We start from the raw sequence: 19,633 nt of genomic DNA on the forward strand, positions 1-19,633 counted from the left end.
ACTGAACCCAAAAAGAAAGAAAAAAATATTAGTCTAGACCCTGGCAACAGGCAGAATACTTAACAATAATAATAATCGTCCTTCTTTTTAGACTAACGGATATAATCGTAGGACGTTAAACTGAAAGATTTAATTTCATTTCATCTTAATTCTACTCAGTGAAATTAATAAGGAACGCATTTCTAATAAATACTAATTAAAAAGAGTTATCTAGCGTTCAATAATTTTAACCACCCCACTTGAAAAAATACTTTGCAATATTTATTTTTTAAATTACGTATGATTAATGAAATGATGGTGAGATTATTTTTTGTGTTCTCCCATCAGGAATCGAACACAGGACCACATGCACTAAAAGCATACGCGCTAGCCACTGGACCATCGGAGAAGGCTATTTCAATTTTATTTTTTGATGGAGCTTCTGGCGTGGTCCTGTAATTCAGGTTTATTGGAGATGAAATAGTGTTTGGGGAATGGCCTACATATCGCATTATAAAAGTTGGACTTTTTCGTGATAGTCTGTGAACCCGTCAACTGCATCAGATTCACGCCCAAGTTCAGTGGTTAGAAACCCACGCTCGTAAGAGGTCCCGTCCTGCCTAATCTCGGTGTTCTATAAGGACAAAACACACACAAACTCAAATTTTAATTTTTGAACAATTCTTTCCAGTGCTGTCTTAAAGCTAACCTACGAACTTTAGACATACGTAAACTATTAGAATTCTTATTATTTAAAGTTTACCTTAGCTTCGGCAGCTGATATTCTTCCGCACCCGAGAAAAAAAAAAATGCACACACTTCGATCATAAAACAAAGCCTTCGGCGCATGATAACCCCACTGCGCTTCCGGAAGTACGATCTTTTCCCAGTGTCGAGCTTTTACTAGTGACCATGCTACGTGTTCTCAGAAGAAAATATCATGAAAACTACGGCAAAAATTACATGATGCTAGTGAAAACTTTCTATTTATGAAACAATTTTACCCACAAACTCACTCCGAATACATAGCTACCTTGCTACTGTATGGTTCCGTCGTAAAAACAGCAGCTTGTTTGTTTGTTACTGGTTCCTATCCTGTTCAAGCCTCCAGTCAACCTTAGTTAGTATCATTCTTTAATTTTCTTTTTGTCCATATTTTCCCCCCAAAACATCCCAGTTAAAATTAGCGTTACGTGCACATTTATTTTCTCGAACTTATCATCCTATGATATTCGGTGACGTGTATCGACTAAGAAATTTACCATTCTCTAACTTTCTTTACTCACTCATTGGTTTGCCTGTTTTCGCAACGAACATTTTCTTTACCACTTTGTTTTCTAAAACCTTCAAACACCGTCATTTCTCCTAATCGATGATCAAGTTTACATCCATACTATGAACTGAACTGTGCTTTGTTTGTTATTCCATTCTTAATTTTTGACCAGAAGTCGCAGCAATTGAGCAGAGAGCATAATCTGTATCTTTCATCACTACTCTACTTTTCATCTGCATGTTAATATTCTATTCTCGTTTGTTAGAATTATGCCTGGGTATTTAAGTTACTTATTCTACGTTATTATTTTTGACTTCTTCGTTATCGTGGGCCACTTATATGTGTACTTTGAATAGAGGGTTAATGGAGAAGATGGAACCTATTTTTGGAAAGCTAAAACAATTGCAAAAACCCGCATCCCGATATCTCTTACCATGTTTACTCTATGAAAATCAGTACTGAAACCGGCAGTAATAGTAAATTTCAACCGCTTTCGGTTTTGGTAGAGTTTCGGGTTGTGATGGTATGTTTTCTTGACAGCCTGAATCGTCTGTAGAAAACCGCTTCTCGCTATCTAATATCATTTTGTTTGATGGAGATGAATGTTGAAATCAGAAATGGTTAATTTGAACAACTTTTGGTTTGAACAGTGTTAATGGAGAAGATAGGACCTATTCTTAGGACAATGAATCAACTGCAAAACAATGCATCTCAATATCTCTTACCGTTTTTGTCCTATAAAAATCAGTATTGAAAACAGAAGTAGTAGCAAACTCTAACAACTTCTGGTTTTGGTCGAGTGTTCGGGATAGTCATGGTACATTGCCATGAGACGCTGAATCGTTTACAAAAAATGCTTCTTGCTATCTGTTACCGTTTTCGTTCTATGGTGATAAATGTCAAGACTGGAAATGGCTAATTTGAAGCAACTTCGGTTATAGAGAGGGTTAATGAAGAAGATGGAAAGTATTCTTAGAGCGCTGAATCGATCACAGAAAACCACATCTTGATATGTTTTTGCCGTTTTTGCTAGGTGGAAATCAGTATTGAATCCGGAAGTAATATTAAATTTGAACCACTTAGGTTTTGGCAGAGTATTCGGAATAGTTGTGGAGATGCTGAATCATTTGGAAAAAAAAAAAAACGTTTTTTGCTATCTGTTACTATTTTCGTTTTATGGTGATAAAAGTATGAATCGGTAATGACTATTTGAACCACTTTCCGTTTGAATAGAGAGTTAAGGAAAGAGATGGAACCTATCCTTGGGATGCTGAATCGATTGCAAGAAACTGCACCTCGGTACCTCTTTCCGTTTTTTGTTCTGATCTTGTCAACAGACGGACGAACTGACAGATAAAATCGTTTTATAATACTTCCGACACTTATGCATAACATAGTTTGGAAGTCTTATAAAACGAGTACTGAAGTGGACTTCAGATTGAAATCTGTCATAATTTATGCCAAAGCACATCAATACAAGCAAATACTCTGCTACATACTGGTTATTTTGCTATTTAACTGTTTGAAGGTTGTATAAAGGAATGGTGAATTTGAGTAACACATATATGACATGAGAACTTTCATTCGTCCTACAGTAAATCTAAAGAAGTACAATTTCCGGTATTCTGTGTAAGCAACCACCACAAAGGAGCATATCATGTTATATGAAGAATAGTTTCTCTACGAAACCACCAATAAGAAAACGCAGAAGAAAGACGAAAAAATAATTCGGTAAGATTTTCGATACAAAAAGTTTAAAATTAAAGAATTATTTCATTGGGTTTTACAGCAACCAGAACTGTTGAATCTATTACACTACTAAGTCTCATAAAATATGCACTCTCACTTGTCATTTCCAATTTTCTTACCTTCTGCCACATTCCACGCATCTTTGAACTTAATTTCTTGCGGTGTCAGTATCTGTTCCTCTTCGATCCCGCCAAGGCCAAGTTCACCGTTAACAGTGTTTCCCCAACCATACATTGTCACTGATAAAACTTCTTGCAAAAAATTTCGATTCCAATAATCACCCTGCAAGAAGAACACATACAATTAAATTAATATACCTTAAATGCAAGCTTTATCCAGAAAATAAGAGTAGTTCTTAAAATAAAATAATTTATCCAATATTCGTCGCACAAGAAAATGCAAGATCAATCGTTTCTGACATGTTCATTATCGATTGTATTGCGTCTATCAGGGTGGAAAAAATCACGATTTTTTAAATCATTTTTGTTGATTTTTTTATTTAAATCGATTTTTTTGATTTAAATCGATTTTTTTTTATTTAAATCAAATCTTTCTTCTCGCGTAATACAAGTCACGAACTGAAGATAAAACATTAGGAATTAATATTAAATGTTAATTATGCAATTTAAGTGAAAGTATTGGGCTTGAATTTTGAATTGATTGCCAGTTGTTAACTTGTTTCAATCCCAAATACAGATGCAAGGGTTGGGGGAAAAAAGTCTTTTTTTTGGGGGGGGGGCACTCGTTTTTTTCTGCTTCGCTTTTTTGCTTGGGAAATTTTGGGCTTTTTTCCAAATTCTGCTTTAAATTGATAAAGCACGTTTTGTTTCGCTTCTCTACAATACAAAAACTCATTTAAGTAGTAGTGGATGCAGATAATAATACAAAACCTCGAAAATAAACATGAATTTCGAAAACATATTTCAAACAATTTTAATTTTTAACACATTTTTATTATGAATCCCAAAAAATTAATCCATGTATATAATAAGTTGCAGTTAAGTTTTAACTTTCATATGCATTATAAGCAATATTTTTTATTGTGAATTAAAAATACAAAAACAAGGAAAAACTGTTACATGACATACAGAATTTATTGTACTATGTGTGTGTGAGTTCAAACAAATAACACATCGGGAAGATAATAATATATTTACTGAACAAACGCACAAAACAAATTTAAGTTTCGACGCCGTAGCCTTCTCAAAAATAACATGTTCTTCTCTTTGTTCATTACGTATATCAAGTGGCTCAAGTGGTACAACGTTGGTTTCGCATTCGGGTTATGGGTTAGATTCCCGCTGCCGACCATCCTGACGGGTTTTCCAGTGTTTCCCTCGTTCCTACCAGCCAAATGCCGGGATAGTACCTACTTAAACAGGCCCTGGCCGATACCTTCCCAAATCCTTTCCATGGTGTCAGATATCCAGTATAAAATAGCCTCTGAGCTACATCTGGTGATTATTAAATAAATAAATAAATATCATTCTCTCGTCAATCTGTTATAGTCTATAAGTTTATTATGTCTGACTTCCGAGACTTTCATACACATTCGTACTAGAGTAACAATGAAAAATAATCATCGTTTTATTACAATCCAACGTATTACTTTAAAAGACTGAAAAAAATGGAATCTTTGTATGAGACGCTCAAAAATCACCTAATTTGTTAATGCACCTCTTGCTTCCGCCTTTGCTACCCCTACAGAAACTTCTTTGAAAAGAAACAGAAATGTTGAAGATGTATTTTCTATTCATTTATTACATACGTAATAATCTGTTACCACCTATCAAGTGCTTCGGACCTGTCAAATCGGTAAAGTCCCAAATTCTGTAATGCACTGACTGTTCCTTAAGCTTGTTTAGTAGAGTCAGGAAAGTACTAAATTTTCTGTTCATGGATCATAAGCATAATACTGTTCATCTGAGCTTTTGGTTTCCAAGGCCCTGGAATATATAACTACCATCACGGTTTACCCAGTCCTGAAGGTTTCTGAATTTTTAACAAGAATTCAACATGTCATTACGGAACTTTTCCTTTTAAAAAAAAAAAGAAAGAAAGAAAGAAAGAAAGAAAAAGAAAAGAAAACTACGAAATACATTTAAGTCAGGCACAACAAACATGAGTGAGTGGTTAGCTTTTCCGCTTCTATTCGGAAATCCGGGATTCAGTCCCGCATTCGACCATTCCGACAAAAGTTCTTAATTCCATCTATGAATGTAGAGATAGTGCGTGTACTGTGATTCCTGGCTGATTTAATTTCTTATGTTTTAAATTGTTGTTATTACTAATTACCAGTAATGACGGATTTGCGATTAGGGTGAGGGTGTCTTTCGGACTGAAGCCTGTTCTCTTAAATTACCGAATTTCTAAAACAAACGAAATTTTAGTTATGTCTTTACTCATAAACTTCAAGCTTCCCTCAAATGAAAATCAGGCATTAAAAAATAATAATAATAATAAGAAGAAGAAGAAGAAGAAAAATCCTTCCAAAACACTTTTATAAATCCGTACTGATTATTTGTATAAAATTGTATTCAATGTTGCATCCGGAAGATTATTGCTACATCATTACACAGCTACAGTATAACAAAAATGTGGAAGTATGCTCTGACGGATATATTGAAAAACATAAGTTTAACTATGTGCTAGAAACTAGAATACTAAGCTCAAGAAATGAAACACGAATAACTAAAAATGAAATGATCTAAAGAAGAAAAAAATGTCGATAACTCAGAAGTTAAAATAAAGTTATATAGCCTCTAAAATTGCTCTCAAATACTACGTACTTAATGTTTAATTTATAAAACATGTGCTCCATCGAACCTGATGGTGAATTCTAGAGGAAAATATGGCATTTAAGTCATGAAATCTTGTTCAACTAGAGAGTATACTGTAAGAAAGCTATTTAGATAGAAAAATCATGAAAATGAAAAAAGCCAAAATTTCCGTTTTTTTTCCCTAAAAAGCCGGATTTTTATGTGAAAAAAAATCAATTCAAAAAAGCCGACTATTTTGCATCTCTAATCCCAATGTTTCTTAAGCACTAAAGAAAAGGTGCGGCGACATTTATCAACATAATACTTTTTTTCACAAAAGTTACTCATATTTGGCAGGGGCATACCTAAAAAAAAATAAAAAAAATAAAAATAAAAAACTAGCTTGCGGCACGAAATACACATAAAATACGCAAATTTCCCCTAAAGTTATAAAATTTAAAAAAGATTTAAGTTTCGGAGGGAGAGTCGGACCCCTTTATAAATACACCCTTATTATCTGGGAACAAACAAACAGACGCGCCCACAAAATAATTTTCGTCTTAAATGTCCATGGTGATTTTCTCGTTGGAATAGTTAACGATTTAAAAACCTTATGTTACGAAGATAAGAAAGCAGAATTCCTCCGTTACCCGTTCAAAACGGGATTTTCCCTAATCATCCTCTGCATGAAACACTCGTTTTCATCTTGTGCTGCACATACATTTGCACCTTATTGTATTATGATTATCTTCCATAATTGAAATAACACAACAGAGGCTGGATTTTACTTATTTTCACTTTAAATTAATTTCGGAATTTGATTTAAATCAACGATTTTTATTTAAAAAATCAATCCGTCTATACACGGAATGTGAATCTATTATCTTCATATAATAAATTACTTCATATATACGAAACACCTATTATTATACTCTCCATATATATGCCTGAACTTGTTAAGGTACGTAACGAAGAGTGAATATTTGAGCCACAATTTAGAATTTTAAATCAGAATAAAAACATAGTACTATGGAATTCAATTTACTTAATTTTTGACAGATTTAAATATTACACTGACAGAGCAAGATTCCACTATCCCCTTCCTCTCATCACCTGAAACCCAAACTTTGCTAAAAGTAAGATACTATGATTCTCACTTGGTATTTCACATCATCCGAAAATTTTGTACTACTACGTTTATTACCACAAAATAAGTCCACTCTCTGAAATCTGTCATCTTGTAAGTTTTAAATTGATTTGCAATCAATTGTGAAGAAAAAGTGAAAGCATCTTTGAGTGGTTCATAAGAAAAGAATCATTTGTAAATGTTCAGGAAAGAGAAGACTCGGAAAAGTACTCTGTTGACAATTATAAATTTTCATATCTCTATTATATCTACAAGCTTTGGCTTAGTATGACCTATAAAGCTGGGCCTTGTTTCCCAGTGTGCGCTTACAGACTCTGAACGTACTAGAAAATATACACTAAGTCAGCCTATCTTTGAGTTAGTACCAAGAACTGAAAATATGTGTTATTTCTGCTCTCAGTCACAACACACAAACAGTAGAGGGAAAAGGAGGGAGTTCTCGGGAAAAGTAACATACAAAAATGGTCCACGTTCATTCGTCAGGGAAGAGAGAAGAGAATTTCAACGAGGTCCTTTCAATATCGGAGAATGGTCTTGATAAACTGCTGAGAAAAGTTATGTTGAGTTTGTTGACTTGCTTGTATAACCTTAACGACGACTATAGAGCAAGGTATTGAATGTGTATTCTATTTGATTTTTCACATTTTATCACATAAATTAGTTAATTTTGTTCGATTGGAGGAGATAACGCAAACTACAATTTACTGAATAAAAACAGTACAAAAAAAAAAAAAATATTAATACAAAGTCCGCCATACAAAAAAGTGCAGTGTGATTTCCGATCCCTTTCCCTTCTGGCGCTATCACTAATTATAAAGGGATGAATGGTGGTTTGTTCACTGATCTAGTGATAATTTTACGCCTCATCTTGTGCCACAAAATTATCATTTCCATCCATTTTATAACTAGACCCTAAATTAAACGGATTTTTAACTGTATGCTCTTGTAAAAAATTATCATGTGCTGATCACAAAGTAAAACTTCGGGGATACACTCATAACAGTACGAATATATATATATATAGGGGGACCACTTATCTCGATAAGCCCTTGTAAGTTTTACAATACAAAAAAAAGAAAAAGAAAGAAAAACGCTGAAATTTTGTACCATGCAAATATTAACAGGGAGAATTGTTTGACACTCAATGTGACACCACAGATTAGCAGTGTTGTGAACTTAATATAAAGTTGCAGTTTTTTCAAATACCACGTCAGGTTAATACACATTTTAAGTCTACATAATTACACTAAAATTTACAATATCAGATTTCTTATTCAGTGTTGCAAAGCTTAGGACACTACGCTATCATAAACATACAAATTTTGGTGACCTCTATTCCAGTAAGATGCAACGCAAGTAAGACGGACGGGGCAATGCAATCCAAAGTGTAGACTATGATCATGATATGACTGATTTGGAATGAATATGAACAAAGATACTGTATAAGGGATAAAAAAATTAACGTTTTTAAAAGTTTTCATTTCGAAAACTACTTACGTAAGTACATCATCCGCCGTTCACAGTAACTTGAAATCTCAAACTGTTCTAGAGATATGATAAATACCAGTAAAGTCTGCAACCCTCAGGGTTTGAAAAAAACCGGGCTCTTTTGAAAAAGCCCAACCCACCTGGGCCCATATGTTTGGCCGCCATTTTCTCAAAAACCCCACCTTTTAAAAATCTGAATTACTTACAAGTATTGCAGAAGTACCTAAGTATTTAATATCCGTTAACTGTCCATGCGGCTGCAGCCTCTAACGTTCGCAATTAATTACTGAAATTTCGATTTTTGTACTTGGAATGTAAATATTTGTTATGGGCATTTAGCTCCTGTATACAAGGTGATTTGAAAGGGAGTGCGAAAATTTTGAGGGTTGAATCCTGACATCAAATCAAGTAGAAAAGTTCCGATAAACATGAGTCGAATTCTGCTTCGTTTTCGAGTTACAGGGTTTCAAACTCGAGACCAAAATCGGCTCACGACAGTGGAAAATAAAATATATGTTTTGCGTTAAATCAGAAACTATGCGTGAAAGTTATGATGAAATTCAGAAAGTTGATTTGTATCAATATGATGATTTTTACGTGCGTTGCAATTCGGTTGGCAGTGTTGTCAACTTGGTATAAATTTTATTTGTTTCCAAATAACCTACGTGGTTGTTATTTGACATTTGGTATTCATTAATGATTGTAAACATCACATGAAGCACAATTTTCCCCACGTCACAACAGGTTTCGAAAACTTACATATATTTCATTAAAAGGTTTTATCTCGTGCATTATTGATAGTTTGAAACAATGAGTGTGAATTTCACTTGATATTTACCATCATCATTTAAAGCAAAATGTTGAGTGAAAACTACGTCGGTGTAACTTGTCATAACAATAATAATAATAATAATAATAATAAGAAGAAGAAGAAGAAGAAGAAGAAGAAAAAGAAGAATTCTTGTTGGAGAACCTCTACACATCAAGTTCGAACTTGTTCTAGAAGTTTTGCTGCAACCACTAACAGTTTGTTACGTGATTCGCTGTCGTGAACATTGTCCTAGTGTTCTCTGGAAGCATGAAAATTGTTTTCACTGGTAACATGACATTGTAGTGCACTAGTTACAGTGTTTGTGTGAATAACAATGGACAAGTTCTATTACAGTAAGGACCGTATTAAATGCGTTGATCATGCTAAAAGGCGTAAGAGGATTGTGTACAGAAAGAATTCTCGACAAAAATTTTATATTGCGATAAAATATGGATTGCGTACAGCGTGTCTGCCCAAACGTACTATTAGGGGAGGGTGATTATTTGTGTCCTGTGCACAACGCGATTTGAAAGGCAATATGAAAAATTTTGAGAGGTGAATCCTTCACCGTAGTCTAGGTTTCACCGATAACGGCCGTTTTAATGACAACACATTTATGTTTAGCATGTTAACTGTCTGGTTAATGGTTTCCAAATCTACATTTAGAGAAACAAATTCTTTATCTTGCTGCTGCATAATTTCATCTTTAAACTTTCTTCCATGGTCACCAATATCACACACACACACATTTACGTTGTTCACGGTAAATATTCGGTTCGTTGTTCACGGTACAATGTATATCTATAGCTGTCTCATGTATATTAAAGAAAACTTGGAAAATGTCAGTACCCGAAATAAAATTCATTGCTATAACACAAGATACGGAGACGACCTCGATACACCATATTTCAGGTTAAGTAAAAAACAAAAGAGTTATAAATACACTGCGATGAAGATGTATAATCTTCTATCTACAGAAATTCGTGGTATGTGTAATAGAAACTTCGAGAAACATCGTAAATCTTGGCTCATTGAAACAGCTGTGTATAGCGTTTTAGAATTTGAGGAAGAATTAAAAAATAAAAAGTGACTAGCTATGTACCTATATATTTAATGTACCGGTATATATTTTGTATATTCTCTTGACGTTGTCTATTGCAACAAATGTTGTTTAACGACAATAAAAATATTCTATTCTATTCAAAGCACCCTTTACACAAATAACCAACTTCTCCTAATACTACGTTTCGGCAGACACGCTGTACGCAATACATATATTTTACCGCAAGATACATTTTTTATCGAGAATTCTTTCTGCACACAATCAATCCTCTTATGCCTTCTAGGATAATCAACACATTTAATACGATCCTTACTGTGATAGTACTTCTCCATTGTTATTCACACAAACACTGTAATTAGTGCACTGCAATGTCATGTTACCAGTGAACACAATTTTCATGGTTCCAGGAAACACTAGGACAATGTTCACGACACCAAATCACGTAACAAACTGTTAAGTGGTTGCAGCAGAACCTCTTGAACACGTTACAACCTGTCCAGCAGATATCAGTTCGCTTCTTGAACAAGTTCGAACTTGATGCGTAGTTACGAAAGGTTCTGCAATAATAAAAAAGAAATTTTTTTCTTATTATTATTAATGATATTACAACTTACACAGGTGTAGTTTTATTCGACATTTTGGTTTTACTAATGATGTTAAATATCAAGTGAAATTCACTCAATTTTGCAAACTATTAAACTCCAGAAGGTATAACGTCGTTGGTTTCCAGCGCTTGGACTTGCTCGTCACTGAGGGTGTGGCAAGAGGGTAGCCAATCACTACCAACCGTCTACTGCGCTCAGTGAGCCACGAGTAACCAAGCTGGTCACTCCCTATAAACGTCACTACAACTTTTCGCGGGAAGACAACGACGTTATACCTTCCGTAGTATAATAACGCACGAGATAAAACCTTTTAATGATATACATGTAAGTTTTCGAAAACGGGGAAAATTGTGTTTCATATGATGTTTACAATCATTATCGAATACCAAATATCAAATGAAAACCACGTACTGTCATTTGGAAACAAATAAAAGTTCTACCAAGTCGGCAACACTGCCAACCGAATTGCAACGCACGTAAAAATCATCATATTGATACAAATCAACTTTCTGAATTTCATCATAAATTTCACGCACAGTTTCTGATTTACCGCGAAATATCTATTTTATTTTCCACTGTCGCGAGCCGATTTTGGGTCTCGAGTTTGAAACCCTGTAACTTGAAAACGAAGCAGAATTCGACTCATGTTTATCGGAACTTTTCTACTTGATTTGATGTCAGGATTCAACTTTCAAAATTTTTGTACTCCCTTTAAAATCGCCTTGTGTACAGGAGCTAAATGCCCATAACAAATACAGTATTTACATTCCAAGTACAAAAATCGAAATTTCAGTAATTAATTGCGAACTTTAGGGGTTGCAGCCGCATGGACGGTTAACGGATATTAAATACTTAGGTACTTCTGCAATACTTGTAAGTAATTCAATTTTTAAAAGGTGGGGTTTTTGAGAAAACGGCGACCAAACATGGCGCCTTAATGAAATTTTCAGCTTTTCATTATAGTAAAACGTAGAATGTAATAATCAGAAACATATGTCCTTTACATTTTTAAACGAAAAATGTTCTTAAAAGTGTAAGTGTTTGTATACATTTTTGTACGAAAAATGTTCTTAAAAGTGTAAGTGTTTGTATAATCTTGATGAACAAACATTTGTGGGTTATCACGTATCACTCCCGTATATTATTCGGATTATATTCAGACCTAAATTCCCCATTCATTACTCAAAAAGATTATACTACAAAAGCAACTTTTTTAAATAAGTTTACGAATGATTGTTTTGTAATTTTTTTATAGTTTATTACTATTGTTATGTAATTGCAATCAAAGAAAAACTCTAAATATTGTTTCGTTTCAATAATGTTTACTATTGATAAAATACATCGAAATGCCATACTTTTTGTGTGTTCGGGGGGGGGGGGGAAGGGTCATACAAACCTCAAGAGAGGCATTTAGTGAAATGAGAAGTATCTTTGGTATCTATTTATGTATAAATGAATGAGCCGAAGTGGACTCAAATAATTCGTATCTTTATTCACTTTTGTTACTGATACGCAAATTCAGTCGTTGTATTTCTTTAACTTGGATTAACAAAGTCGTTGTTAACTAACTTGGACTTGTAGTACTTTGAAATTGTCCATATGTAATTCTGTACAATGATTTTCACTTCTGCAACTGGTTATCTTTTTGTCCTTCTGAAATGACTCTTGACAATTATACTGAACTTTAAGTAGGCCTACTTAAAGTTCAGTACAACGTATTTTTTTTATCAGGAGTCCTTCGTGAGTGAGTCGGCAGACGTATCGCATTTGTGGCCAATTAGTCCTGTTCCGAGTCGAAATTGAGGACAATTTCTCTCGGATGTAAGTCGAGAAGCGGTTTGGATTTCGCCTTAAGCTTATCTGACGCATGCCAGCATAACTCGGTTGTTGCATAATAATACTAAGGCGAAACAAACTTATTTCCGTCCATATATGATATGAACGGAACTTATTTAAACCATAGAGCAACTTATTTAAACCAAAAAACTTTTTTTTTTGTTTTTTCAATAAAAACCATGGATTTTGCCAACCCTCTTTTTAAGAGACCTTATCCAGTAGATTTCGATGCTAGAAGCAGAGGTTGATATGGCTCGTGAGGATAGAAATAAAAATGTTTGAAGTTAGCAAAATTTTCACAAAAGTTGGCAACATTGCGAGTGAATTGCGCGATTTCTATTGGACCAATAGACGAATTTTGGCCCTCCACCAAAATATACAACTTTATACTCTTCCTCCTATTGAAATTATGTCACTAAGTACACTCGTTTCTCTACAATAAAACTTTCAATTTGACATGTTTTTCAGTTTTTCGATCAATACGAGAGGAGGACCGCCATTTTGGAAGGCTGTATATCGAAGAGATTTTTTTCAGCAAAAATAAAATACGGGTCTCATAATTTTGAATGTAGTTTCTCATTATAAAAAAATAAATTAAATATGAGACAGTCGGGTGGACCAGCCTGGACGATTTGAAATGGTATCACTCATGGTATAAAAACTACAGTGCAAGAAACACGAACCAACCTGTGCTAGGTGATCACTGAAAAGCACGAATGCTCTCTGAGTCAAGGCAGGATGAAGCTGGGAGCCCGAGCGGTAGCGAAGGGGTGCGTCCGGAGGCGCATGAGCGATGGTGAGTATTCGTGTAAACGACAGTAGTAAAAGAAGTAGGTTTAGGCAATCATACCGAGTTAAATGGTTGTCATGGTTACATAGTGCTCCACTTGTAAACAAAATACGGCTTTTATACACTGTGCAGAGATACATAGGAGATGGAAAATAGTATATAATACAGAAATCTTTCATATGCATTCATTTATTTTATGCGTCGTAAAGCACTTGTAGTGATTTTACACTAGTAACCCTACACTTGTAAACCTAATACTAATATTACTTTGTATGTAATTCCATCGCTTGCAAAAATTTGTTCCTTATACACATCTCTTCATTTAAAGTATTGATTTCTACCTGTAAATCTTCCAAAACGTGGTGCGCCAAAAGTAAACCATTACCTGATTCACTTCCTGTATTAACATGTTTTACTTGTGAATTGTTTAAGTATTGTTCAAGTATTGCATATACTCTTAATCTCATTTCTGAATCATTGTAATCGTAGATACTTCTCGATCAATCAATATAATGTGCCCAGATTGATCACGAGTATGGTTCAACAAAATCTTAGCCTCTTCACAATTACATTCCGGATTCATTTCTAACAACGACACTTTATATATACACATATATAAATTATACATCAACACTTGAAGTGTTTTATATTACGTACAAGGGCAAATATAGCTACATACACATTTTCTCATAAATGTATTTTTTTATTAGAACGCCTTATAAACATACTACTAATGAAAGTCACTGACGTTTGTTTCCAAGAAATATAACTTACTCTTGCAAATTATTGGCGTACACTTCACGATTACTCGACGATAATCTAAAACCGGTAAGAATTCCCACATCAAGTAACCACTTTCGTCATGCTTTACCCTACCCACATTACTTAGCACATTCTATCGCCAAACTTACATGGATTGAAACCAACGTTGGAAATGAATACCCATCTAGAAATTTCTGTTCCCGCTCATTGCTTGACCTGGATTTACTACTTTCTAAATAAAGTACAACTTAACGTATTTTTACCATGCAGGCATCAAAATATGCCATGCTGTCTACGTATGAGAATTTACTGGAAATATTTTGTCTTCATTATCCATTTCACATTAAATTTTGGAGATTTCTTTCTCCTCCTTTCCAGGTGCAGCGCAATAGCTACAAATCCCATCCGAAAAATATTCAGTTAATGGTTGCCATCCCTTAGATCTTAAAAATGTGTTTAATGTATCTAACACTCATGTAAATAACTCATTCTGTAGAGTAGTGTTTCCAACCTGTGTGTCGTGGCAACTATTATAGTATGTCTCGAATTCTTGGATTTAAAAGTAATTTTTATCTCATCTAGAAGGCCATCCGCCTTATGCAGAGTCGTTTCGGCGTATGATTAGAGTAATACTAAAGACCTGGCTTTTGCAGAAAACATATCTTAGTCGAACTCTCAGTGGCGGATTAAGCTTCGTCGGCGCCCTAGGCACAAACTTAATGTGAGCCCTTCTCAAAAGAAAATTGTATTTGCATTATTTTAAGGCTAATATAAAATTAGTGAACATACTGAAATAAGAAGCGAAGTATAAAAATCAATAATAAATTAATACACCTAGTACAAACAATTCATTTTATGTAGACCCTATGTGTTATACCTAAAATTATGTAATGTATTGAGAAACTAAATTCACGAGTCATAAATGAAGGTGCTTCCGTATCACTTTGATTGCTGTAAACTCGTATATAAGTTCTTCAAAGTTGATGTGTCCACAGGGCCGGCGCTAGTAGTTTTGCCGCCCTGGGCGAAACTTTCACATGCCGCCCCTTTAATTCGCAAACCTTATTTTGACAGAAGACGTTCAAGTGTCACGTAAAAGTAAGATTCCCTATTTAAAAACATGTATAAAATGGAAACATAAATAAAAAACTGAACTACCTCTCTCGAATGTTTACGTAATATTTAAACGACTACACACATGGCACAATATTCAGTATGCTCGATTTCGCTGTATATCTGTGATATACAGAAGCGAATACAAAAATTAAAATTTTTAAAAAATATATGTTTTAGTCACGACTAAGAATTTTAATTTTTAAGCTTATTTTATATCTAAAAGGTGTTTCCAATAGAGTATGGAGCATGAAGATAATATAGTGAATAAGACATTGCGAGAAGCTAAGTGATTATCCTAAACTTATAATTTACTGAACACAATGGAGATACATAAAATTTAACATACCTTAATTGAAATAAACTTTTCTAGCTTTGATATGAGCAAATTTCTGTATCACATTCGAGTAGTCCAATGTTTCAGCCAATTCGTATTCTATTCATATCGTCGCTAGACTACTCAAGCGTTTCAGACCTGGAAGAACGTAGATAGTTTTTAATAAGCTTAAGTTTCGAAAAACTTCTTTCTCCACTTGCCACTGTTACCGGCAAGGTTAACAAAATCCTAAGTGTCACACTGACATTGGAAGCAAAGTCATGTTCCTTAATTAATCTTAAGGGGTGCGGTGGCTCAGTGGTAGAGCGTTCACCTCAGGTGCTTGGGGTCCCTGGTGCGATCCCAGCTCGCGCCGTGTGGACTTTGTGGTGGACAAACCGTGCCCGTGGAATTCTAACGTTTCCTCCCAATTTCTTTATTTCACGATTTCATTCATTTCATTTCTCATCTTCACCATCTCCTATAGCCTCACTGGCGTAATCGTGGGACGTAAAACTCAAAGATTTCATTTCATTTAATTTATCTTAAAATCTCTTTTAATTATAGCGGATAACGCTTTCAGTTCGTATTCCAAATCACTGGGATTATATTTCGATTTTTCGTGTGTTAAAATGCTGGCAAGTTTAGTACAATTTTCAGACAAAAGTTCAGGTAGCATAATATCTTTAAAATTACTTATATCGTAAAAAAAATCGAAATACTCGCTGTGATGTTTAAGTTGTTCAAACATCTCTCTTAAAGCTAAAACAATCACGTCTAGAACTTTGTAATAAAAATCGATCTTGTATCTTGTTTGTGGATCTTCAATTGCTTCATCCTCTGCTTCGTACTGAAACTCTCTCTTCTTTTGACTTCGAGCTTACAGTGTAGTACCTATCCGTGGATCATCCATATACAATGCTGATGCTAACTTCATCGCATAAACTAAGTAAGAATGAAACTTTGCATTATTTCTGCCTCTTTCAAAGTACTCAGATATATTTTCGAGAAACCCGACTGCATCCAACACATGAGAATGAATGCTTTGGAGACTTTTGCTTACTATGTTTACTTGGAGTAGAAAGTCATAATGGATATCAAGTGAGCAAAGGAAAGAAAAAGTTACGAAGTTGGTTTACTATACACAGAGCATCGTGGGTGACTATTCTATCTGTTCTATTGTCGTTACTTATTTGAAGTAAGGCATCATAAGCCTTCCCTATTTGATATCCTACGTAAGTAGAGTCAGAGCATCAATTCGGCTTTCCTACTTTGTGGTGCTTAATGGTTTTAAAGTGAGACTACTAATATGCTCGTTTAGTATGGCCCAACGTTGAACTGACGCAAAAATAAAGTTATAAACTTTTTAACTATACAAAAAAAAAAAAAATGAAACAGCGCACCAAGATGCTGTGGCTGCATCGTTAACAACAAGGTTTAGTGAATGACTACTGCAAGGAACATAGAAGGCTCGGGAATTTATTTCTAAAATTCTCTTCTGAATACCTGAATGTTTGCCTTTCATAGCGGAACCATTGTCATATCCTTGGCCCCTCATGTCTTCGATAGGAATGTTTATTTCTTTTAGCTGTTTTATTATTTCTTCTGTCAGTCCTAGACCAGTGGTGTCTGTTATCGGTACGAAACTAAGAAAGTGTTACCAAATATTTACGAGACATTCTCCATTATTGCGTGTAATTTGTACACAACGAACGATCATTGTCAATTGCTCTGTAGCAGAAAGACGGCAAGGGAAATATTGAATGAGATACCTGTGGCTAGTAGTTTGATAACTGAATATAAAGGGAATGTTCTGAATTTCATGAATGTGAGTGAAGTAACTTCAATTGCATTCTCAGTTAAACACAATTTTATTTTTCCATGTAGGCCTATAACAAAGCATTATATTTTGATAACATTCTTTTCTTTTTTCAAATTTTGCCGCCCATTAGAATTGCCGCCCTGGGCGGTGGCACGGCTCGACCCCCCCTTGCGCCGGCCCTGTGTGTCCATCAGTCAAGATGTGTGCTTCGATGTGGAGAATAGATAACTCGTTCAGTCTTTTATTACACATCGTTAAACGGAGATAAGTCTTCAGTCTTTTTAGAGCCGAAAACGAACGTTCAGCTGAACAGTTTGTTACAGCCAGTGGCGGCGGTTGGACGTTAAAAGTGGGGAGGCAAGACATGATCTGAACAATTGTATATCAATGTTAGATTTTCTGGTTGTTTCTAACACTGTTTGATGAAAGGTTGTATAACTAATAAGATACTATCTTTTTCACTTAAAATGCCGTATATCGTATTTCTATTTTATTAAGTAAATTCATAAGAGCAATACAGGTAGGTACTATCCGTTTATACTCTTAAACAACGAAAGTGTAAGAAGAGATTTGAGTTCTTGCTCATGAACATCTAAAAATTCTGTCTGGAAAATTGTGTGATCAGATTATTTAATAAATTTGCAAAACAAATAAATAGAAGGGATAATATTAATCATAGTAATGAATAATGACGCTTATTTTGCAGAAGTTATATTGAAACTGGAAATTAATAAACAACTTATACTTTTAATTCCACACATGCCATTAAATGAATGTTTTTACTCTAGAAAATAAAATACAGTAAGTACTGCAAACATATGCTATGACATTTAAAGAAATATGCAATTGTAATACTAATTGCTTTGAATTGCAATTAAAACGCAATTCCTGTAGCTTTCTTAACTCCACGGGAAAACAAATAACCAGTACGTACTCACGCAACGGCAAATATCATATGACGCCATTTTTTCTATGAAACAGTAATACATACAAAACCTTTACCAGGGTGTTCACATTCTGGAAAATAAGTGTAAGTCAGAGAAGTAAAAATGTATCAGATGAAGTCAGGGAAATGGCATATTGGTCACGGAAAGTCAGGAAAAAATCGATTTAGGTCCATTGTTCGATTACTGAATTTATGAAATAGGGTTGATTTCTTTACTGTTATTGGATGCAAAATGTAGCGTTCTCAATAAATGTTATTCAGGGAGGCAGTGTTCTCTGATATAGTTGTTGAAACTAATTTTCTGCAAAAAACATATCTAACTGCGTCCTGGCATATTTGCTCAAAACGGTAGACGCATGGTGCCAAGAGGATATCTGGACAAGTGGCTGAGAACGCGAAGAAATAGTATCTCCAGCTCACAGTGAAAGCTCAGACCACCATGGCTCAGACTGAAGAATTTAATGAACACTCGAATGAATTCATAGCCAATGATAGAGATGGTATTGGAGTTCCAGGGAAATGGGAATGGGAAGAAATTCGTTGACTTATGGTCAGTTATGAAATTGTGTTTTATCTTTTTTCACGGAAACGCATTTTTTGAAAGTGGTTTCACAACAAATAAAATTCTCATTGTTGACAACTTACAAGAAGAATCTCTGGTGGCTCAACGGATCATATATGATTCTGTGATGAGAATAGGTGGATCATCAGGATTAATAATTACAAGAGGTATAATAAATTCAGTGAGAAGTTCAATGAGACAATATCAGGTGTATTTGGAAAAGAAAAGAGAAATAAATGCTGGAGACGAGAAGAGGAGAGAGAAACCGAAGATTCAGCAACAACTAAAGGAGCTGGAGGAAGAAGAAAAGAAAATTAAACTGCGGAGACAAGAAGAAGGATATTCAGATCAATGAGAAGAAAACTATGCGAGAAAGGATGAAAACAAATTTCTAAATGGGTTGCATTTAACAACTGCACCAGCAAAATATGTGTCACATAATGTGTGTGTGTTTTTTTTAAATAATCAGTAAAATCATGTATGAACTGTTTATTACTATAGGCAATATTATGATGCTGTGTAATTGGTATTATAATGTGTAAGCATATATTGTGTATTTTTTTTCATATCTTAAGTACTCTGTATACTGCACACTTTCGTTTGTAACTTTAC

The 19,633-nt window shown here is 34.5% G+C and overlaps 1 protein-coding gene across 3 annotated transcripts in view; it reads right to left on the reverse strand.

Moving 5' to 3' along the window:
- Positions 1–14,693, reverse strand: part of Herc4 (HECT and RLD domain containing E3 ubiquitin ligase 4) — a 171,408-nt gene extending 156,715 nt beyond the window's left edge. The window contains exons 1-2 of one of the 3 annotated variants that reach the window (XM_081726048.1): positions 14,526–14,693; positions 3,121–3,283 (exon numbers count right to left, since the gene is read on the reverse strand). In XM_081726048.1, coding sequence (XP_081582174.1) covers positions 3,121–3,283; positions 14,526–14,549 — 187 coding nt within the window. In that variant the 5' untranslated portion in view covers positions 14,550–14,693. Of the gene's footprint in view, positions 1–3,120; positions 3,284–14,274 lie in introns of all 3 variants that reach the window. The other 2 variants (XM_081726055.1, XM_081726061.1) reach the window with 2 other exon arrangements.
- Between the last annotated feature and the right edge of the window lie 4,940 nt (positions 14,694–19,633).

This window comes from Thermobia domestica, chromosome 1, assembly GCF_964235325.1.
Source record: "Thermobia domestica chromosome 1, izTheDome1.hap1.1, whole genome shotgun sequence".
Classification (NCBI taxonomy): domain Eukaryota; kingdom Metazoa; phylum Arthropoda; class Insecta; order Zygentoma; family Lepismatidae; genus Thermobia; species Thermobia domestica.